The sequence below is a fragment of the Cornus florida genome, unplaced genomic scaffold (assembly GCF_030987335.1).
Source record: "Cornus florida cultivar Cherokee Brave unplaced genomic scaffold, ASM3098733v1 CherokeeBrave_3.0.0_Hap2_Chr11, whole genome shotgun sequence".
NCBI classification, from domain to species: domain Eukaryota; kingdom Viridiplantae; phylum Streptophyta; class Magnoliopsida; order Cornales; family Cornaceae; genus Cornus; species Cornus florida.
Window position 1 is genome coordinate 125,669,317 of NW_026775581.1, and position 24,023 is coordinate 125,693,339.

The 24,023-nt window shown below is 34.9% G+C and overlaps 2 protein-coding genes and 1 long non-coding RNA gene across 3 annotated transcripts; all 3 read right to left on the reverse strand.

Moving 5' to 3' along the window:
• Positions 1-7,039: 7,039 nt before the first annotated feature.
• LOC132283335 (uncharacterized) lies at positions 7,040-18,336 on the reverse strand. The gene is made up of 6 exons (XR_009472008.1): positions 17,836-18,336; positions 17,044-17,129; positions 9,364-9,569; positions 9,056-9,281; positions 8,220-8,291; positions 7,040-7,722 (listed from the first exon to the last, which is right to left on the reverse strand). It is a non-coding gene; the product is annotated as an uncharacterized LOC132283335 (long non-coding RNA).
• A 335-nt stretch (positions 18,337-18,671) lies between these two features.
• On the reverse strand, positions 18,672-20,555 carry LOC132283336 (cytochrome P450 81Q32-like). Its single transcript, XM_059785275.1, has 2 exons — positions 19,590-20,555; positions 18,672-19,503 (listed from the first exon to the last, which is right to left on the reverse strand). The coding sequence occupies exons 1-2, from the start codon at positions 20,475-20,477 to the stop codon at positions 18,883-18,885; spliced, it is 1,509 nt and encodes a 502-aa protein (XP_059641258.1). The 5' UTR covers positions 20,478-20,555; the 3' UTR covers positions 18,672-18,882.
• Positions 20,556-22,712: 2,157 nt separating this feature from the next.
• Positions 22,713-23,705, reverse strand: LOC132282070 (protein FAR-RED IMPAIRED RESPONSE 1-like). Its single transcript, XM_059783701.1, has one exon. The coding sequence runs from the start codon at positions 23,703-23,705 to the stop codon at positions 22,713-22,715; it is 993 nt and encodes a 330-aa protein (XP_059639684.1).
• Between the last annotated feature and the right edge of the window lie 318 nt (positions 23,706-24,023).

Here is a 24,023-nt window from a genome sequence, read left to right on the forward strand (position 1 = left end):
CACCCCACACAGCTAATTTTCTTGCACATTACATCCACAAATAGCTCCATTAGCGCCATGAATAAGTGTTTAGAGAAAACGTGGTACCTTGACGCCAAAAAGTGGTACCTTTAGTTCAATAACATGGTACCGTTGGAAAAAAAGTGGTACCTTTGCAAAAGAGATTTATTTTTGCAATTGAAAATGGTATTGCACCCCACACAGCTAATTTTCTTGCACATTACATCCACAAATAGCTCCATTAGCGCCATGAATAAGTGTTTAGAGAAAACGTGGTACCTTGACGCCAAAAAGTGGTACCTTTAGTTCAATAACATGGTACCTTTGGAAAAAAAGTGGTACCTTTGCAAAAGAGATTTATTTTTGCAATTGAAAATGGTATTACACCCCGCATTTCTAATTAAGTTGCACATTACATCCACAAATAGCTCCATTAGCGCCATGAATAAGTGTTTAGAGAAAACGTGGTACCTTGACGCCAAAAAGTGGTACCTTTAGTTCAATAACATGGTACCTTTGGAAAAAAAGTGGTACCTTTGCAAAAGAGATTTATTTTTGCAATTGAAAATGGTATTGCACCCCACACAGCTAATTTTCTTGCACATTACATCCACAAATAGCTCCATTAGCGCCATGAATAAGTGTTTAGAGAAAACGTGGTACCTTGACGCCAAAAAGTGGTACCTTTAGTTCAATAACATGGTACCTTTGGAAAAAAAGTGGTACCTTTGCAAAAGAGATTTATTTTTGCAATTGAAAATGGTATTACACCCCGCATTTCTAATTAAGTTGCACATTACATCCACAAATAGCTCCATTAGCGCCATGAATAAGTGTTTAGAGAAAACGTGGTACCTTGATGCCAAAAAGTGGTACCTTTAGTTCAATAACATGGTACCTTTGGAAAAAAAGTGGTACCTTTGCAAAAGAGATTTATTTTTGCAATTGAAAATGGTATTACACCCCGCATTTCTAATTAAGTTGCACATTACATCCACAAATAGCTCCATTAGCGCCATGAATAAGTGTTTAGAGAAAACGTGGTACCTTGACGCCAAAAAGTGGTACCTTTAGTTCAATAACATGGTACCTTTGGAAAAAAAGTGGTACCTTTGCAAAAGAGATTTATTTTTGCAATTGAAAATGGTATTGCACCCCACACAGCTAATTTTCTTGCACATTACATCCACAAATAGCTCCATTAGCGCCATGAATAAGTGTTTAGAGAAAACGTGGTACCTTGACGCCAAAAAGTGGTACCTTTAGTTCAATAACATGGTACCGTTGGAAAAAAAGTGGTACCTTTGCAAAAGAGATTTATTTTTGCAATTGAAAATGGTATTGCACCCCACACCGCTAATTTTCTTGCACATTACATCCACAAATAGCTCCATTAGCGCCATGAATAAGTGTTTAGAGAAAACGTGGTACCTTGACGCCAAAAAGTGGTACCTTTAGTTCAATAACATGGTACCTTTGAAAAAAAAGTGGTACCTTTGCAAAAGAGATTTATTTTTGCAATTGAAAATGGTATTACACCCCGCATTTCTAATTAAGTTGCACATTACATCCATAAATAGCTCCATTAGCGCCATGAATAAGTGTTTAGAGAAAACGTGGTACCTTGATGCCAAAAAGTGGTACCTTTAGTTCAATAACATGGTACCTTTGGAAAAAAAGTGGTACCTTTACAAAAGAGATTTATTTTTGCAATTGAAAATGGTATTACACCCCGCATTTCTAATTAAGTTGCACATTACATCCACAAATAGCTCCATTAGCGCCATGAATAAGTGTTTAGAGAAAACGTGGTACCTTGACGCCAAAAAGTGGTACCTTTAGTTCAATAACATGGTACCTTTGGAAAAAAAGTGGTACCTTTGCAAAAGAGATTTATTTTTGCAATTGAAAATGGTATTGCACCCCACACAGCTAATTTTCTTGCACATTACATCCACAAATAGCTCCATTAGCGCCATGAATAAGTGTTTAGAGAAAACGTGGTACCTTGACGCCAAAAAGTGGTACCTTTAGTTCAATAACATGGTACCTTTGGAAAAAAAGTGGTACCTTTGCAAAAGAGATTTATTTTTGCAATTGAAAATGGTATTGCACCCCACACAGCTAATTTTCTTGCACATTACATCCACAAATAGCTCCATTAGCGCCATGAATAAGTGTTTAGAGAAAACGTGGTACCTTGACGCCAAAAAGTGGTACCTTTAGTTCAATAACATGGTACCTTTGGAAAAAAAGTGGTACCTTTGCAAAAGAGATTTATTTTTGCAATTGAAAATGGTATTGCACCCCACACCGCTAATTTTCTTGCACATTACATCCACAAATAGCTCCATTAGCGCCATGAATAAGTGTTTAGAGAAAACGTGGTACCTTGACGCCAAAAAGTGGTACCTTCAGTTCAAAAATGTGGTACCTTTGGAAAAAAAGTGTTACCTTCGCAAAAGGGATTTATTTTTGCAATTGAAAATGGTATTATAACCCACACCGCTAATTAGGTTGCACATTACATCCATAAATAAATCCATTAGTGCCATAAAGAGTACAAACTTTATTCCAATCTATCTAGCTTGAGGGAATGAGTAATACAAAATATAGTCCAACATCACTTAAAACATTACACATATGCTAATTTTTTTTTTTTTCTATAAGATATCCTAAAAACAATTATTCTCTCCCTAATAGGTAAAGAAGCTGCTTTTAAGCCAGTTCCATTATGAAATAGTACTTTGCAAAAAGTTCTCCTTACCTGATTTGTGTCCATAGTTCTTCAAAGTTTTTCTCCCGGAACGGAGCTCTCAACGACTACAACTTCCACCAGCGTTCCTTAAGCAATTTGATAGAGTTTTACCTTCCAAGTCTATAATTAGGAGTTATGCAAGCAAATCGTAGCGGGTTGAAGTGAGAGAGGTTAATAACACAAAATATTTTTACAAGGGTTAGCATGAATTTATGGAAGACAATTCACTAGAGTTCGAAAATTTCCTACTATCTTATTATATATACTGAGGAGATTTCCTAGTATTTTCTTATATATGAAGGAAGAACATTTGATGGTTGAAGACAATGGCAAGCAGCAAAATCCTATACGTCGGAGGGGTCTCATGGCCTCACGAAATGTCGTGAGGAGTTAAAAATGGAATAGTTTCAAATATGAGGAGTTAAAAATGGAATAGCTTATAATGCTATAATGAATAGAAGCCAAATAATAGCAAAATAAATACAGGGTACATTTGTAAAAACACTTTTGAAACGTTTATTGAGGGAAAAATAAATACACACTTGAACACATTGAAAAATAAATACACACCAAATCTCGATGGAGGCGACGATGATTACATGCCAGGTTAGTTTTACAAAAAAAAATGAACCATCGATGTGAGGAATTATAAATGGAATAGTTTTGAGAACGATTGAGAATGTAAAACAACTACTTTCAATCCATGCATCTCTTAACGAGTACTTTCGTTCTATATACTTTCGATCCATAGATCAACAACTGAGATTTACTAGTGCTAATGTTATGGTTTTGTGCATATGCCATATGTCTATTTATAGAGCCCAATTCACAGACATGTGAATGAATTTTACCCATATCATGATTTGGCAAAAGGGACTTACACATCTCTCTCTTTGGCATGATAGGGGTGTCTTCATAATAGTTGTCGTGTTATACACCTAACACCACTATTTTAAACTTTACCCATGTGATGATAAGATGAGAAAGTGGATTGGTTTTGTGTATCTACAAGAGCTGATTTTTTCAGTGAGAGTCATATTCTGTGACTAGCCATGTGATTGAAAAAAAAGCCAAATAATTTGAAGTGGCCTTACACCATGGCAGATAAAGATGAATGGTCACATCATCAAGAAAAAGCCTTAGTGTCTGAAAAAGTTATAAATAGTGGCATTGTTGTCATGAGGCAGAGTATTGACATCCGTATTTGTAATTACAATTTACTAATCTAAAGTTTTTATTTTAACAAAACTATTATAATGTTAATTTATTTTTTAAATAGATTTCTAAGTGCACTTTGATTATGTAGTATCTTTATTTTTTCTCATATTTGATCAAAGCTATTAAAAAATCTATATGTCAGATGTTGCAGGAATGAGAGCATTTCCATTGCAAAGAAGATGCATAAGGATCCAATTGAAGTTATTCAAGCCATTACTAATGATCCAGACTTATAAGTTGCTTCAGAGTTGTCAGATTATTCAGATACAGGGGATGATGACTTTGTAATTCCACCTCCCCGTTATTGCTAAAAAAAACTTAGTAGTTGAGTTAAATTTTATGCAGTATGTATATGAAATGTATGTATTTTTTATTTATTTTATGCAGTATTTTGTATGAATTCCACCTCCCCGTTATTGCTCAAAAAAACTCAGTCCTTGAGATTTACTAGTGCTAATGTTATGGCATTGTGCATATGCCATATGTCTATTTACAATGCCCAATTCACAGACATGTGAATGAGTTTTACCCATGTGATGATTTGACAAAAGGGACTTACACCTCTCTCTCTCTCTTTGGCAGGAAGTGGGGTGTTTTGCATAATAGTTCATGCACCTACCACCACTATTTTTAACTTTAGCCATGTGATGATAAGATATGAAAGTGGGTTGCTTTTGTTTATCTACAAGAGCTGATTTATTCAGTAAGAGTCCCATTCTGTGTCTAGCCATGTGATTGAACAAAAAGCCAAATAATGTAAAACAGCCTTACACCATGGCAGATAAAGAGGTATGGTCATATCATCAAGAAAAAGCCTTAGTGTTTGAAAAAGTTATAAATAGTGCCATTGTTGTCATGAGGCAGACTATTGACATCCCTATTTGTAATTACAATTTACTAATCTAATGTCTTTATTTTAACAAAACTATTATAATGTCATTTATGAATCAAATAGATATCATCATCATTGACAAACAAAAAGTAGCGAAGAAACTACTACCAAAACGTACGAACAAAATAACATACATAAATAAACAAAACCAAGATAAGAGAGCCTAGTGCTAATTTGGGCAGTAGGCAACTTAATTCCGCCTACTCCTGATAAACAATACTCCTTTCCCATACAATTAATTTGGGTAATGGAGGTCTAAATCCCCGTGACCCGCCTAATTTAATTCCAAAGGTTTTGTATTTTCATGTAAATTTTGGTATACACCCAGAAAGACCAATTAATTATATTGGATTCTCAAGTACAAGTATAATTTAACTTGATTATCAGTGAACAAGATATGTAAGTAGTAATAGACTAAATAGTAAAGGGAACCAAGATCCAGTATAGGATATTTTCAGCAAGGGGTAAGAAAACAGGATCATAAAAGAACTGGACAAAGAAACTGCAACTATATTTCAAGATTAACCAGTTAAACATCACCTTTTGAGTCTTTAATTTCTTTAATAACCCTACTTTGGGATCACTCCTACACCAACACAGTTATTTTATTTTATTTTTTTTTAGTATTTTCTTCAGCAGTATCCTAAAGCCATCATCCATACCAAGACAGTTTTTGGTTTCTTTTAATTTTCTAATACAGTTTTCTAATACAGTGTGTGATTGTCATTGGATATCAAGAGAACCAACCCTTGAACTATGCCCGTCTTGCAAAGTCCTTAGCTGTTCAGAAAAACCATGAAAAATAGAGTACAGGATGGAGAGGTGGCACCAGAAAAATCAAATCTAATGCCTAGATCATGAGAAATGTGACAATTTGCAATAAATACATTTCATTTCACTCCAAATAAAGAATATAATACTCTTAGTTCTAATATTTGTTTTCTAAAATATAGGCCAACTATACAAGCCATAATCCTTCATAGTAGTTCACTTTATGCATTATATCAGTATAATAAAATCTTCAATGATACATGCCTCATTCAACCTTGCACTTCACCACTAAACTGGACTTTGTTCTCTTCCAAACTAAAAAAAACGTAAAAGAAACTACCAACTTTATCAGAACTTAAATGGGATATAAAAATGCATGTTGTGTTGCATTTAAACCCATGTTTTTCTTTTTCCACACAAAATGCAGTTAGAGAAACTGACAGAAGCCCAATTTCTTTTTCCACACAAAATGCAAGGATCCTCTTCCTGTAAGCTTCTTTGGCTGGAGAGCATGGTGTTGGGCTTTCTTTTCTTACCATCCCACCGTTGAGCATGTAATGTGCAAAATCAAAATCCATTGCAGATCGGTTGGGATTAAACCTATCCAGCTGCCATCCCAAAAGAACAAGATTAGTGTGAATTTCCAATAAAACCTATATATATATATATAAAAAGGCAAAATGACAGGAAAAAATCAGCCATAGAGTTTAAAACCCAGGAGCAAGATTAGTGTGAAGCCTATTGCGATGACAAAAGAAGGCAGGCAAAGATATTAAAAAAAAAATTAAATAAAGAAAGAGAGTATATTTTGAAATGTAATATTTTCTTTATATGGAACACAAAAACAAAACCTGAAACTATCGTTACTGTCTTCTACAACTATTTTGGTTCCTTTCGAGTAAAAATTCTTTGTAATCCAAGACAATAGGACATATGATAATATTACATTATTATCTATTTTCCTCACTTAGAAACCTAACAACTGGAGAAATGAAAATGCTTACCGGTTCACCTTATAGCCTGTTGGCTTATGGTTTGAATTATAAACCCACTGGTCAAGGTTCGAGACTGGTATATATAGAGAGGAAGCTATATGAGAAGTCACAGATGTTAGATTGTGAATCTTTTGGTCATTCAACCCAATCTTGCTCTTCTAAGCCCACTACTAAGCATACACAAAAATGGAGAATGAAGGAGGACGGCTAGACCTAATTCGAATTAGTGGGAGGAAGTTATAAGGGGAAAAGGGAGAAGTGTTGTGGATCCCCCCAATGAGGACTTGTGAAAGGAAAGCCCAAAAATGGCTATACCTATTGCTTCATTATCAAATATATTTGAATTCACTTCTTCTATTTGATGTGTCTTTGATCACAATCTCATTGCACCTCTCTCAAGAGATTATGGGACCTATTGATTATTTAAACTTTATTGGGTCTATTTCTCTGAATAAAGAAAGAACTACGTAAATCCAAATTTATACAAATAGAAACAAAAACATATTGAGTGTGTTTTCCCTGAATCTTCATGTTGAATCCCATGGAAATCCAAACCATCCAAAAAATTATCTAATGATGTCAAAAATTATAGTCGTGCAGAATCTATACAAGTTGAACAAATAAACCCTAAATTCCTGAAAACTCATATTCGTAGACAATAAACCATCCAAATATGCTAAAGAAACCCTTACGTGAAAAAAAATCAAAATCCAAGAAATTAATGGGAACATCAACCACAAAAATCTAAAGATATTGCAAACAACACTAGATATCGTCTAAAAAAAAGAAACATTCAAATAGTAGACGAAGAAACCGTAGTTCACAGTAAATCCAAAAGTCCAACAAATTCACGAAGACAAACAAAAGAAAGAAAATCAAAAGGAATTCGATACAAAAGCTAAAAGAATTTAAACTTTTCTCGTTTTCTTGAATTCATTGCAACGAAACAGAAAGCCGAAAATATCAATTGGTTGGCGAACATACATAAACACACACAAGCAGATGGAAACACATACTTTTTCGCACAAATTTTGCCTTCGAAGTTTCTGATCGGAGAGAGGGAATCGCGACATTTTTGTGTCCAATTCCTGAATCCAAAATTGATGTTTTAGGAACAGCATATATATATATATATATAGGGATTAAAATTGTATAAAAATAGAGTAGAAATCCTAGCAAAACGATGAACAAGACTAGAGAGAGAGAGAGAGAGAGCAAGAGAGCGTTGATGAATGAGTTGGGTTTAAGAGAAAATTAGCAAAACCTCTACATATCAACATGTACGAAGAACGTGAGAACTTGCATTAACTCATTAAACAACATATCAACAACTTCTCCTCCACAACAATCAATCAAAACCTCCACATACGATGATCCCATACTCCCATGCTTTCAACATTTTAAAACAAGAAAAAAAAAAATGGGCTCCACATGGGCCGATGTAGCAATAAGGTAATAAAGTTCATGATACACCATAAAATTGGTCACTTAAAGGCATGTGACCCCCCCGAGTATGAGTATAAAAAGCATTACAAATGTGCAATCATAAAAGATTTTTATCGAACATGAAGACCATATAACTTACAAATTTGATGTACTTGATAGCCATGCAATCGACGCTCCCGTTGTTATCTCTTCCCAGCCCCTAGCGGGAAGACTACATTTGAAGTACATGCAAATCAATTAAACAAAATATAACACCAAAATATTGTACAAGTGGAGATGGTTAAATGAAAAAACTCAAAAATAAGGGACATATGAGCAAACAACTTTTTTATTAGGCGCTAGTAACCAAAAGCAAGACTCTAAACAAAATAAATAAATAAATGGGGTAACAGTAGTCAACTAAGATTATAGCAAAATCCTTTTTATTATTGTTTATTTATTTTTTTATTCTATCAAACATGATTGGACAATTTGGACAACAAAAAATCAGAAGGAAGCCCAAAAATCTATTTGAAACAATTTTTCCCAGAAATACATACTTCACTTTGAAAAATCAATAAAAAAGAAATTCTCAAACAATTTGCATGAAACCAAGTCCATTGGAAGCTTAAACACACAATTTTTCTTCTATCAATTTAAATCAATAAATTTTCTTACCGATTAAATAAGGTTTGAAGGAAGAGATAGGAAGAATTCTGCTTACAAAACAAGGATCACAGCATGTTAAGATTAACTTCAAAAATCCATACTAATTTCAAAATCCAATCAATTTGAGCCAAAACAAAAACCTGTAAACTCATTAATAATAACTGATATCACATAATTTGAAGTGATTATTGTCAATTATGCTCGTGAGTTTGAAACGTATTCGTTCACGTGATCTTTTGGACATTTAATAGAGAAACAAACAAGTCTTTTTCTTTGTCATTGTATAAAAAAGAACAAGTGATAAATACCAAAAAGTGCCATACATACCTCATCGGTTCGCAACACAACAAATTGGTCTCTGCTGGTTATATGTGACAACACCTCACTTCAGGGACGGATATAAGTCCAAAATCCTTAATAAAGTAGTCCCCAAAGGCTCTAGACATTGCCAATCTGGGGCATTCCTCATTCGGCAGCCAAATTTTATGCACCACAGGCTTGTCGTTTAAACTGAACACTCTTCCTTTGTACTGATTTATCCATTCAGCCTCATCTGTCAAACAATGTTGATAATGTAAACACAATGTTCATATAATTTTTGAGACACAAAGAAAGTGAGGAAGAGAGAGACTCACGAGGTAAATTGTGGTTGAAATAACAGTCATAATGCAGTAGGGGAGCTCCAAGGAATTAATAGTGAGGAAACAAGTCATAATGACTTTAATATGATGTTATTTTCCTAGCCTTCCGTAAGCATGTAACATGTAAGCCCGTCCATTGTCACATAATCCCATAACCTCCTTGCTTTCACGACCCTCCAGCTGCCAGAAAACTCACACACCTATGATTTTTAAATAACACTCCACATGAGACTCATACGAGGACCCAGGAAAATAATTTCAATACCAAAATAAACCACCAGACGAATAATACAGATTCAACTTAGAATAAGTTACATCATACTTAGAAATGTTTTCTAAATAAGTTAGAAATACTATCACAACATAGTTATACTAATGCAGTAGGGGAGCTCCAAGGAATTAATAGTAATTACAAAATAATTCCATATTTAAGGCCTTAACACCTTACAAAATAACTCCACTAGAATTAGCAATTATATAACTATTCTATCCAGGTATAGGAGCCTTGCACTTTCGACGATTATGACCATTCTCGCCGCATCGCGAACAGTGTAACGACCTTACATTTTGAAATTGTGATTCGATTCGTTTAATACGAGGTCGTCCAGGGGGACGTGTTACCGCAGGAGGCCTAAGATGGGAAGCACCTTCACCGTCAGCTGCAGCAACAGCAGCTGCATTCGGCATATCATGCATGGGGACAGAAGACATGAGATGTTCACATAGTTTTTGTTGTGTTTCAACCCTAAACCATGGATCAACCATCTCATAAATATTTAAAGATAATTCATGGATGGCATAGCATGCATGCGAACAAGGAATCCCACTCATGGTCCACTTCAAACAACTACAAGAATTTTCACTGCCAAATACCACCCTGAATGGTTTTCTGTCTCGATCATATATTGTACACTCAGTAGGCGAAACACGCATCGACTGAAAACCAAGAGCTAACTCTTGCTCTTTTTTTATTTTCTCCTCAATACGATCCCCAACCGGGATAGTCCACTTCTGAACGTCCAAACTCTTTTGGTATAAAAATTTGCTGAGTCTTTGCATGTGTGTATCCATCAACCTTGTGATTGAAAAAACCCTCTCTTCTTTCACCCATGCATTGAAGGACTCTGCTTGATTGGTGTATAATTTATCCCAACGCTTGGAAGTAAACATAGCATTTGACCAATGTTCAGGTGAATTCGCCAAAACCCAATCACATAACTCCCCTCGAAATACCCGCATGGCAGCCAATGCATTCTTATACTCATCTACAGTTCGAGCATATGCAATTTTATCGAGTAATTTTTTCGCATGCTCTTTACCCGAAGCCCTCAATCCTAAACTTTGTCTCCCAAGAATGGATGTAGAAAAATTCGCCGTTAGGTGACGAAGACACCATGAGTGGTACTGGGAGCCAAAAATATCTCTAATACAACTTATTAGGCTCGGATGCCTGTCGGTTAAGATTGTCACAATGCGACCATCTAGAATCTCTTTCACCTTGCTCAAGAACCAATGCCAATCATCATCATTCTCAGAAGAAACAACAGCATACGCCAAAGGCCACAAGCCATCATTCGCATCGAACCCCGTTGCACCAAGCATTGTTCCTTTATAATTGCCACTCAAGTGGCAAGCATCGATTGCTAACATGGGCCTGCAATAGTTGATGAAACCTCGTATGGAGCACCCATAAGCTACAAACACTCGCTTAAATCTCCTATCATCCGTGCACTCCCACGATGTAATTGTCCCAGGAATATATTCTGCTATTCGTTCACACAACCACGGGACTAAAATATAGCTATCCTTGGGATTTCCCTCAATGATATGACGTGCACACTCCTTAGCTCTCCACGATTGCATGTAAGTCATTTTAGCAGAAAATTCACCGTTTATGTCTGTGGAAATAGTCTTGGGGGTGCATTTAGGATTGTCCCTAACCTTGTTCACAATAGCTCGACCCATTTCCTTCGACCAAAAAATGGCTTTATAATCTGAAATGTCTTGAGCAGTGTGAGTGTGAACATTATTAAACCGCTTGATTCTCACTATATCACCACTTCCTTCACAACCAGCTGATAATTTCCATGGACAATTATTAACCTCGCACACAACTCTATAATATTTTCTGCTATTGTCCAAGTACTTGAACCGAAAATGATTACGAAGACCAAACAAAACGAGTGCATCTTTGAAATCATTTGGGCTGTCAAAAAGCTGATCCACGCAAAGAATGTCATCAATGTGTCGGAAAGAATCCCGATGCGCATTTATCGGAGGAAATGAAGACGTTGACGCAACACTTTGTAGAAGACCAATTGGCGATGTGGCTTCAACAAATTGTCTACAAGTGGATAAAAAGGTATATTAAAAATCACATAACCTATGCAGCGCATACATCAATGTATTACTTTAAATATATGTGTCTTACCTCTCACTATGATCAGTAGGAATTGTGCATGATGCAATTACAGGCTCTGCATCTTCCATATACACATTTAGCATGGGACCACTCACTAGAAGCATCACTCTAAATCCAGATTCTCCCGTCATCCTCAAAAGTTCATTCTTGTTAGATTCGGTGGTATAATATATGACTTTACCACTCATGTTTGAAGATGAACGTTGTTGTAACTCATTTATAAATGATTCGTATGTTGTTGTTGTTGTAATCATAAAAGGGTCTGTGACACCGCCGATGTATATAATTTCCCCATTCTCATTTTTGTCAATTTTCCCATCAAATCGACAATAGCATATAATTTGTCTCTCATCCATTTGTCCAACTGCTTCGAAAATTGACTCATTAGTTTAAAAAAAAAAACTAAATATGAAGTTCAAAAAAAAATGAAATATAAAACAATTAAATATCATAATTATATAATGTAATTTAGAGATCTATTTACACCGAAACACTACTAATTCCCTCAATAGGGATAGGCGGTGTCAAGATTAAACTTTTCCTAAACACACACTACAGACCTTTTTCAAATCAAAATACAACCACAAAATCAATGCCATTGATTACTAGATAATTGTATCACTATGTGTACAACAAACATATATACAAGATGAGGGAGATTATGAGATGAATAGAGAGTTAAATGGGACAATATAGATTGAAAATAAAAAATTGAGAGTTAAATAGAGAGAGAGCAGAGTGTTGATTATTTTTCACACACAAATATTATATGTGTAAGTCTTGAAAATGGGGGAGACAAGTACAAGGGAATGTTGGAATAATAAATTAATACTAAATACATTTTTTTTATAAATTAATGCTAAATACATATATTAAAAAAGCCTCATTCATAGAGTTTGCTAGCTTTTGCATCAATTCTATCATGTGCGTAGATGCCTAAAGACATATTACACAGAGGTATACTCTACATGCCATTTGAGAAAGAGGCAACAATCTTGAATAATTCTTGATCTAAATTGAGTTATAATAATTAATTATACATAAAAACTAATTGGACTACCTATGTGTTGGTGGCTTTGAATTTTAACTCCTAAATTCCTACGTTCTGCTGAGGATTTAGTCTGCAGTCATCAAAGAGCCTTGAATATATAGCTTGAATACAGATATAGCTGATTTAGTCTGACTCTTTTTGTAGGAAGATACAGATATAGCTGATTTTACATAGATATTATTTTCTAACGGAGTGAATTGATACTACTCATAGCTATCGACCAATATTGTGGTGTGTATTGGTTATAACTGACAATGTGAATTTAAAATTTCAAATGGATATAACCATGGTCAGTATTAATGGTTTTAACTAAATTTTGATATTTCCATTAAAATGGTATCTCTCTTTGATTTTGGATCATGTGTGTGGACATTAAATTATGTGTTGATTTGTAAGGTTGCTTTCAGATTTGGACAAAAATAAAATGAAAGTCTTGATAGTTTGTTGATGTAATGAGCTTAAAAATTTAAAATTATATGCTTTGAATATATATCTATATCAGTCCATGGCAACTACTGCTTAATGATAAATAAGCCGTGAAACTACTTTGATCATATGGAGCTTATTAGTTGCATCATGATTACTACTAGTTTTGTGTATGTGTTCCATTATGTACTAGTTAATGTGTGGTATTTAGGCTTATGGCCAGTGTGTGTGTGTTAAAATCATGTATAAACATACATATATATGACAAAGTCGTGTTATGTTTAAATATTTCAGCCTAACTCTTGTAAAAATTAGAACAAATTCATGTTGGTTTGGATGACTCCTAAAGGTTTTTTGTTTGGAAGGTTAAACAAGTATTATTATACCATTTCTCTCATTCCTTCTCTTTCTCCTTCCAAATCGAGGTACGTTAGGGTTTTCTCTCCCCTAATGGCACACGTGTTCTATGGACCTGTATTAGAGTATAGTTCACACTATGATTCTTAAGATTGATGTGCTTATTGACGGTCCAATGCTGTTTCAATCTCCTCCTAACAGCACTTAACATAATCATAAACTAGATTTAGCTCAGCCATTTTGTCTTGAAGTTTTTCCTCAATCTCATTGGGAAGCTATTCATGTAGTGGCTGAAATATGTTTGTTTTTTTATGATCCAAACACACTCAAACAAACAAGAACAGTGACCAATAGCTAGCCGCAGAAGTTACAATAGGTGTAGCTAGCCTATGACAAGTGTGTTTGTGTTAAAATCTAGGTTATACAATTCTTTTTAACAGGTGTAAATCTAGCTCCCATTCTCACGATTTGTTTGTAATTTAATTTTGTTGCTTTTGCGCTCTATCTACCACTTTATGCGACTTAGTATAAAACCAAATATAAATATTAACTTACTGAATTTTTCTGTTACTATCAAATACCATTAAAGCAAAATTACAAAATTAGACCCTCCCTCACAAGAAACAAAATTTTAAGAATTTATTAATCACTCTAATCGATTGCAATAGGCTGCCAACATAGTTAATTGAGAGTCGATAATTCAAAGAGCATTTCATTTTATTTTTGTCCAAAGCTGAAAGCAACCTTACAAATCAACACATAATTTCATAATCACACACATGATCCAAAATCAAAGAGAGATACCATTTTAATGGAAATATAAAAAAATAAGATGTTTGGATACAATTGAAAATCAAAAAATAAAAGTACATGAAGCACCAGATTTAAAATTAGATTCCTCATAAGTACAAATAATTCTTTGAGACTACGCTTTCATGAGTACAAATAATTCTTTGGGAGCTCCGAGAATTAGTGGGGTAAAACCATGTATATCTCGATTGCGAGAAATATATATAATGCAGCTAAAAGAGCATAGGCAGATTTAATAAGGCAATCCCCACAAAAATCTATAAACTCTACCATGTTTGAAGGCTTTTCTCTTAAAACAGACTTTAGTAGTACTACACTTATCTGTTTCCCATTGAAAACTTTAAATCACCCATTAGCTGTTTTGATTTTGATTTTGATTTTGATTTTGATTCCTTATTCCTTTCCTAGTGCAAAGACATGTAGTATCCGTATTCACCTTCACATAAAGGTGGTGTCTTTGGTTTGATTGTAGTGCCAGAGTTTTGGACCAAAAAAATCAGATCCACCTCAAAGAGAGAGAGAGAGCTCTCTCATGTAGCCTTTTCAAAACAGAGCAAAATACAAAGAAATATTGTCAGTGTTCCCTCAACCTCTTCACTCCTCATTTATGAAACCTGTCTTTCTTTATTTATTTGACATCAAAGCTCTATCAAGTGAAATTCTCAACTCAACTCACAATATTATATATATATATATATATATATATATATATATATATATATATATAATATGTTTTTGGAGTAAGTGTTGTGATTCTGTACACAATAGGAGATTATTTATTATCTATTATTAGAAAATCGAACAGATAAAATGAGAAACTTTGGGAATACCCCCCCTAAGGTAGTGTGTTTAATTGTGGCATTCATATTAAGTCATCAATTTAATATGTATGTTCCACAATATATTTATATATATGCACGGGTGTAGAATATATTAGATAAAAAAGTAGTGTTACTCTTCAATTTATACAAAAAGTAATGTTACTCTTCAATTTAGTTCTAACTTCTATTTCTACTTTGATTCCAAATAATGCAAAGAGGTGTCATATTCTGATCTGGTATAGAGAATGCTACTCAAAACCTAATTCTCAGAAAGCTTAATTTCTCTATTAAGCTCTCCTCTTCGCACTTCTTCAGCTCTCACGGCTGTTGGGGAAGTTCTTAAAAAATCGGCAAACTCTCTCTCATCTCCCAGAGAAATGCTGCCCAGAATTGACGAGAGTGGCAGGTTTTGCAGCCCCAGAGCCGCCAGAGAGATCACCTTCTATGTCCCCCTCTTACCAATTTTTGTTTTTCTGTGTGTGTATATATATAGAAAGTTCGGGCTATTTGTTTTGGTTCTTTGATGGGTTGAAAATTGCTTGAATTTCAATGTCAGGATAATTATTTATGCGGCGTGTTTGGAGGGTTATGACCCAATTCGGCTATTCAAGAAGAGAATCAACGCCCGAAGAGGTATTAGTATTACCAATGCTATGTCTTGTTTTATGACAATATGTTTATCTTCGGAGGAGTTTTTCTGCATCCCTTTTGATAAAACTGAATAAGTACTTAATTTATTTATTTATTATTATTTATATAACTGGTGTTTAGATAACTACCTACTGCTTTATATTTTCTCTTTTTCATCTCGTTAGAAACTAAATAACTTCCAAAGCATCAGTCTTGGACAGAATTTTGATCGAAATTTACTTCTTTCTTTCATTCTCTCTTTCTTTTCCCGTAAATACAATTTAGACGTAAAGGTCATATAACAGTTTTCCCATTATTGTTCGTGTCTTGTATTTTCAACTGAATTTGGGCTTAGGTATAAAGCAGCTTGCACTCTTCACCGGTTGGGGGGGGGGGGGGGCGCGGGGGGAACTTGTAAGCATATCTAGAAATTTGTTGTTTAAAACCATTCAAATTTCATGAACAGATGGTGAAGAAATCTTTTCCATTTCTGGTCATTGCATGGCAATATCTTAGACTAAATTTTTTAATCGTTTAAAAATGTTAACATATTCAATCAGTCTACTAAAAAGAATTATTTATCTAATTTATTTAAATGTTGGTAATTATCAGACACCAAGGCCATCACTGACATGCTCTAAAATGCTATGTTTCCCTAGTGAAAACATTTACCAAAGACTTCCAACCTTGTAAGCTAAGGCACAAATCATAGCATAACCATGAAGATTTGTTACTTCATCTATAAGGCACAAACAGAGTAGCTTCTTCCCTTTTGTTTTATATTGAGAACTAAAATCTTTATTAGTGATTCTTAACACCCAAGATATTAATCATGAAATTATTATAAAGCATTTTCATTTAATTGAACCAAACTCAAATTTTATATTTAATTACATTTCAACCACTAAACCACAACAAATATAGTATGTATGAAAAACTTGTTTTTAATTTAATATTGTAGAACCAATACTAGTAATCTTAAACAATTCTTTTACTAAGCAAATGCAAATGGGAATGTAGATTTCACAAACATTTGATAACAAGTGTCCCTACCCAAAGACTATCACATGCATGCCTCTTTACAGTTTACATTCATTGATTGTATCATAAGGTCTCCAGAGCAAATGACTTATGAAGATAGGATTTAAGCTTGTTACCTTGGCACAAGCTAGTTAGCTAACTAGTGAAATCCAACAAAAAGCCTGTAGGCACCACACGTACTGCCACTTGCTTCCACATGGTCCTAGTAAATTTAAAGAACATGAATTATTTGGATTTAGGGACATTGAATCTCTACTATACACAGGTAGGCATTAACAGTACAATGTTTAAGTTTTAAGATCAGATTAATGTTCTATAAAAAAAAATTCAGCAGGTAACAAAGGACATGCATGGAAATTTGTTTTTTATCCTGTTTAATTATGTTTTCTTCAGCAAATTCCGAGTATTTTAAGTATGAAAACCCATGCTAGTGGAAAGATTGTAGGATAACATTTGGGATTTCAGTTCAGTCAACGTATAAAGAAAGCATGAACTCTTCAAAAACAAGCAAACCTAATTACAAAAGAAGAAGAAGAAAAATAAAAAATAAAAAAAAAACATTTGATTAATTAAGTATCTACTTTATGAAAATTTTGCCTTTGTTGGTGGGATAAAACTGAGTTTTAAAAATTAATTTTGTCACGCACAAGAGAGCAACATTTTGTTACGCACATTTCAAACATATACAACAAACAGAGCAACAACAATCTTGATTGCAGAATAGAAATTATATATATATGATTGCATAATAGAAATTATAAGAGGAGAATATATATAAACATAACCTCCATGAAAATCAGACATCCAATTGGAAAAAAAAAAAAAAAAAAAAATATTATAACACTAAATCAGGACCATAATCATCTAAAATATAAACGTGTGTGTGTTAAGAGGGAGAGAGTACTTACCATATTACTAGAACAACAATAAATGAATGGCAGAAGTGGAGAAGTGCTTCGCTGGGTTACAGAGAGGGTGCACCAACGACGGTTAGACTTGGAGAAGTGCTTTGCTGTTACAGAGGGGGAAAGAGAGAGGGCTTGAATGAGGGTTAGGGCTCAACGGCTACGCTTCAATCCTGTTACAGAGATGGGGGGAGAGAGAGAGAGGACTCTTAAGGGCTCTTCACGAATGAGACGAGGGAGGGTTAGGGTTCCATGTTCGGTGATGCTGTGTTTGCCTGGGCTTGCTTCGCTGGATTTGTGACTGTGTATTTTAGGGCAACAAGTTGAGTGACTAAATTAAACGGGGGCAATAAGGTAAATGTGCTGGAATAGTGAGAAGGGCATTTTAGGCACCACATGTTTTAAACAGTAATAATTCATGTGCCATGTCATCAATTTAGTCAACCTCATTTTTAAGAAATATGAGACTTTGACTCAGCCTCTTGGTAAATATGAAACTCTAACCCCATTTATATGTAATAATCCCTAAAATTATTGCCATAAACTAGTTTGAAAAATATTAAAATATGTCCAAAGTGTTTACCATCAAAAATAGGGTTTAGAGGGTTTTATGCTTTTTTTTATTTTATATTTTTAAATCTGGTGACAACTATTACGCATCATTATATGGTAAGTATAAAATATGTATATTCACTTACAAATCATACATATAATATAATTTTATGTTATTTATCCTTATATAATACCTCCACAGAATCAATATTGAACTTAAAAAGACTGCTCAATTTAATGAGTTTGAGCTAGACAATACGTTTTTGAAGCAAAAACATTGTTTGGACTTTTAAGTACAATGCAAAAGGCAGTCCTGTTGTTATCTTATTTCTCAGACCAATTTGTTTGTTTACACAGGCTTGTTAAAACTTAAGTACAATAACAACATATTCAAAGAACACGAAAAGTAAATGGTTAAGAAGCTGTAAAATACATATTTAAGGTACTACAAACTTAAAAATATATTTATAGCATGTAACAAAAATTGCTCCAATATCATCACGCTGCTTCAGGAATAACGACCTTTTTCATAATGTCACGTGCTTTACACATGCCCTCTAATGGCTCAGCTTTGGGCATGGTAAGTCCTTTTCCTTCAGTGAGATCAACTTGCTTCTCACTTACTCTCTCCCACTCAAAACACTGAATCAACGAACCCAAAGTCAAGCCCACCACACGTTGAGCGAGTGCAGCACCAGGACAGGACCTCCTGCCCATCCCAAATGGAATTAGCTTGTGCGCCTCAACTTCTCCACTTCCAAACCTTTCGGGCTTAAAGCTTTCAGGGTCATCCCAAGTCATAGGATCCCTGTGAATGGCCCAAGCATTGACAAACAATATTGTGCCACGTGGCACGTTGAATCCACCAATAGTACAATCATTTGAGGACATGTGTGGTAGTAAGAGTGGTGCTGCCGGGCACAATCGAAATGTTTCTAAAATGATGTTGTGGAGATAATTCAATTTTGAGAGATCTGACTCTTCAACCAAGCGATCTTGTCCTACGTGAGTTTCCAACTCGACTCTTGCCTTTTTCAAGATTTCAGGATGATTAAGGAGAAGAGACATAGCCCATTCTATTGTCACTGAAGATGTATCCGTGCCCGCAAGTAACATATTCTGCACATTACAAGTAAATAAATTATAATCTCTCAGAGTATTCGAACATATTGTAGATTTGCATATATATATATATATATACTGACCATTATAAGCCCTTTGATGATTTGATCGGTGTAGTATTCTGGTTGAGATTCTTGTAGGGAAAGCAAGTGATCGATCATGGTAACCTTACTCTTACGGCGTCGATGCTCATCAATCAGATCTTGCAAACACGCATCCATCTTCTTACTAATTCGCACCAGATTTTTCTCCGCGTTCTGATAATCAATCCATCGTAAAGCCGGCAAGAAATCTGCGGGATTATTTGCACCACCGTACTTGAACACCTCTTTTATCAGCTCCCGGAACTGCTTCGCCTCCTCGTAGTTGTCGTCGGTCACGTCTTCCCCAAAATACCGCTTCCCTGCAATCATTGTCATCGTGATATTAAAACTCAGCTCCGAAAGCTTTGTTTTCAGCTCAACTTTAGCGAAACCGTTGGATGAGTTTTTGTACAGTCTCGATAACAAAAGCTTGATTTCGTCCCTTCGAATGGATAGAAAGGCGTTGAGTCGACTGGTTGAGAAGATCTCGAGAGCACTGAGGCGTCGGAGATTGCGCCAGTGGTCGCCGTAGGGGGACCCCACCATCGTGGTGTTGTTGTAGCCTACGTACTTGCCTATCAACAAGTGCGGGCGGTTGGCGAGGACGACGTCGTTCGTGGTGAAACATTCCTCTACGGCGGACGGTGAAGACACGACGACAATCGGGCGAGTCCCGAACTGAAGGGAGATGATGGGGCCGTATTTTTGTGACAGGCTGTGTAGAGTTCGGTGGAGAGGTGGTTTCAGTAGGTGGAGATGACCTATGACTGGAAGAGCCGGTGGGCTCGGCGGGAGGTTTCGTCGTCGGTTTCGTGATTTTGACAAGAAGTTAAAAGCTAGAACAAGGAGGAGAACAGAGAGACAAGTGTAAACCCAAGAAAGTTCCATTGATGTATAGCTAAATTAATTTGTAATAATTATATATATAGACATATGTATATATAAGAGTATTTAGCAAGAAATGAGTTGCAAATTTTGACTAAACCTTCTTATTCTGACCTCAATGAAATCAAGAATAGTAGTAGGTCGTTGGAAGACTTTTGCATCATGCATGACGCATTGTGTTTGTGGCTTATTTTGGATGTAAAAGGTGGAATGGGTGACGTGGAAATAGCTGGCACTTTTTTTTGTTTTTTTTGTTTTGGAAGGTAAATCGGGAGAAATTATTAGCAACAACGGTAATTCCACGTCACTTTGCTGACATGGCATCACAAGCTAATAGATTTGGCACAGCTCTATTAAGATCACGTTAGATTCCTCGTAAATCCAAACAAAAATGGCGTCTCTTTTTGTACCCAAAAATTTCAACTTTCTGCCCAAATCTTATACTTCCCTTTCTGCAAATTTGACTATTTGAGTCCCTAAAAATTTCAGATCATCTTTTTTCTGACAAAATTTTTGTTCCATCTTTCGTACACAATCCTGTCTTCAAATTAATTTGATTCCCTAATTTCAGATCTTCTTTTTTCTCTCAAAGCCGTCATTCTCGTTGAAGGAATCCTTGCCCCGGTTTCTGAACTTCGCCGGCGACATGTTCACCATCTTCCGTACACAGTCCTTTCTCCTTGCCGAGCAGACAGTCCCGTGCTCTCGCCGATAAGAACAGGACAACAGTTCAGATCCGCTATCGTTCAGTCGTCTTTGCCTGCAATTTCTGAACTTCGCCGGCAACCTATTCGCCTTTTGTGGTACCTCTCCGGTTGCTTCTCCACCTACTCCATTCCAGATCCTCCCCATTGTATATATATATTTTTTTTTGGAAAAAATAAAAAGAACTGGTTTTGTATATAGATGAAGCGTTTTTTTGAATATGTGTGTGTGTGTGTGTTTTTTTTTTTTTTCTTTCTTGGAGGTGTTTTGCATATTTTCTCCTTCTATTTGATTATTGTTTGTAGCAAAGTTCTCAGTAATGTTTTGATCAATGATACAAAGGTCACTAGACTAAGTATGATAAAATGATTATTTCTCAAATTATGTGATCTTTTGTCATATGAATTCTGGACAAGCACATCAACATATTGGCGGAGATTGTAAATATTGTGTTGTTGAAACTGCTCTTGATAGAAAGATTTTGAATAATTCTTAATGGTCTCAGTTAACACACTGGATTGAACTTTTTTCCTTAAATTATAACACACTGGTAGCATAAAATTAAAGAACCACTTAGCACAACAACAGAAAGAAATACATTTTGGTCGAATTGTTTCAAATCTAATAACAATACTAGAACCAAGTTGTAAAATTACAACTGCAACAAACAAATAAGGATTCCAGATATAACAATAGAATTCTCCATCTCATGTAAAATTGCAAGTGCAGCAAACAAATAAGGATTTAACTAAAATTGCAAGTGTAGCAACCTGCTTTTAGAATTTCAACAAAGATCATATCACAATACATTAACATCATCATAACACCAATTTGATTCTTCTTTCTTCAATTGGCAGCATCATTGTTCATTGTCCAGCACCAAAATCTTCTTGAATATTTGTAAACGACTCCTAGAAACATATTAAGAAATATATGGTTAATCACCTAAGAACAAATTAGTACCATATTACCTAAATGAAATTCATAAGCTATAAAACACAATACCTGAGTAGCATGTGATATGAAACTATATCCAGGTTGGCTTAAACTCCAATTTGAACTTAAATCCTATGAAACATAAAACTTTTAAAACAATCATAAAATTGAAGTATTGCATTATGAATCAATGGAGCAAAAATAAAATTACCTCGTGATGAACACTCGGGCCGCAATGATTTACGCTCATTGGAGGTTGAAAGTGAACCAATGGAGCATTTGACATACCAAAAGTGTTCTGTGAACATTTGAAAGGTTATGCTCCTCTTTTTCCTACAAGAAATAATTAAAATCAATTATATTATATATCTTTATTCAATAACAGTAATCAAGTTTCAAATTCTTACCTTTTTGCTGTTTACGTTTCCTGTTTTCCAAATTGCTTTTTATTCAAGCATTTGTTAAAACCTTTTCCCTCACACGTGAAGGATCAAATATACGCATTTCCTCCCGTTGTTCACAACTCTCCTTGGTTAGATTGCAATCAACATTTTCTTTACTTGGATTGCTATTCTCCATAAATCTTTGAGCTTCATCCTACATCATTTTTTTCGCCACATTCTTTCCCTCATCTGTCATAACCAAGTAATCTATAGCACGACATGACTGTTGAACCAAGGTATTTCTTTCTACTGTCAGTGATGATTTCTTATTTGTAGATGACTCACCAAGCTCAAAATCTATGTTTCTATCTTTTGCACATTTACTCCATCTATCTAAAATATAACAAGACGGTATTTGGGTGATATTCCAAGCATCAAAAACTTTAAATGCATGTCGACATAACCACCCTGTTGACTCAAACGTCATACAAGAACAAACAACATTGCAATTAGATGAGTCAAACTTTGTGATGCAATGTTTACCAAGGAAGTCCTGAAATTCTCGATAAGTATAAAGTGTATCAACATTACAAAGTTGTTCCAAATGCACTTTCAAACTAGAAAGGAACTCTTCTTCAAATAGATAGTATATAGTAATTGTGTACACATTAGCAGCTTGTGTCAAAATTGCACTACCTACTAATTTTGGCTGCACTTGGCTATGCTTGGAACGAAAATCTTCATCACTTTCAGCAAAACGCATTTTCTCACACTGTTCTTCATAGTGTTGCACAAATTCCCTTAAGGTCATAGTTTTAGTTGATATCATATGCAACACATTATTCATGGTCTCACTTCTTTGAGTAGATTTTGTATGAAGAGTGAAAGTATTCATGCTAAAGGCTGGGCACCACTTTTCCCTAAGTTCATAAAGGGACTTGAGCCACGCATTGTTTTCGAGATCAAACCTTGATATCATGTCACTCCAAGTAAATTTAAAGTCATCCATACTTTCACAATGTAAACATTTATTGAAGAAACCCTTAAACTCATTATTCACATACCAGCTTCCTATTCTTTGAGTAGCATTTTTTGAAATGTGCCACAAACAAAGGCAATGACAAGTATCGGGAAAAACCTTCTTTATGGCATTTGTCATTGCTTGACACTGGTCTGTAAATATTGTCTTTGGTGCTCGATTCCCCATTGCTTCCAAAATTGTTTCAAACAACCAAACAAATGACTCAGTGGTTTCATTTAAAAGAAAGGAACAACCAAATAAAATATTTTTTCGATGATGGTTGATTCCCACAAATGGTGCAAAAATCATGTTGTACTTATTTGTTCGATATGTTGTGTTAAAAATCACCACATCCCTAAAATAATCATAATCTACTTTTGATTGCCCATCTCTCCAAAAAAAAAATTTACTAAGCAACCTTCATTGTCTAATTCTTCACTGTGAAAAAATATATGGTCCTTGGCTCGACAATTCTTAAAGTGATCAATCACACTTTGAGCATCT

What these genes read in the sequence shown, in the direction of transcription:
- LOC132282070 (XM_059783701.1), bottom strand. Translation starts at nt 23,705, where the DNA reads ATGGGGAATCGAGCACCAAAGACAATATTTACAGACCAGTGTCAAGCA.
- LOC132283336 (XM_059785275.1), bottom strand. Translation starts at nt 20,477, where the DNA reads ATGGAACTTTCTTGGGTTTACACTTGTCTCTCTGTTCTCCTCCTTGTT. An exon ending in TCATCAAAGGGCTTATAATG is followed by an intron (nt 19,504 to 19,589) that starts GTCAGTATATAT and finishes TGTAATGTGCAG; the next exon opens with AATATGTTACTTGCGGGCAC.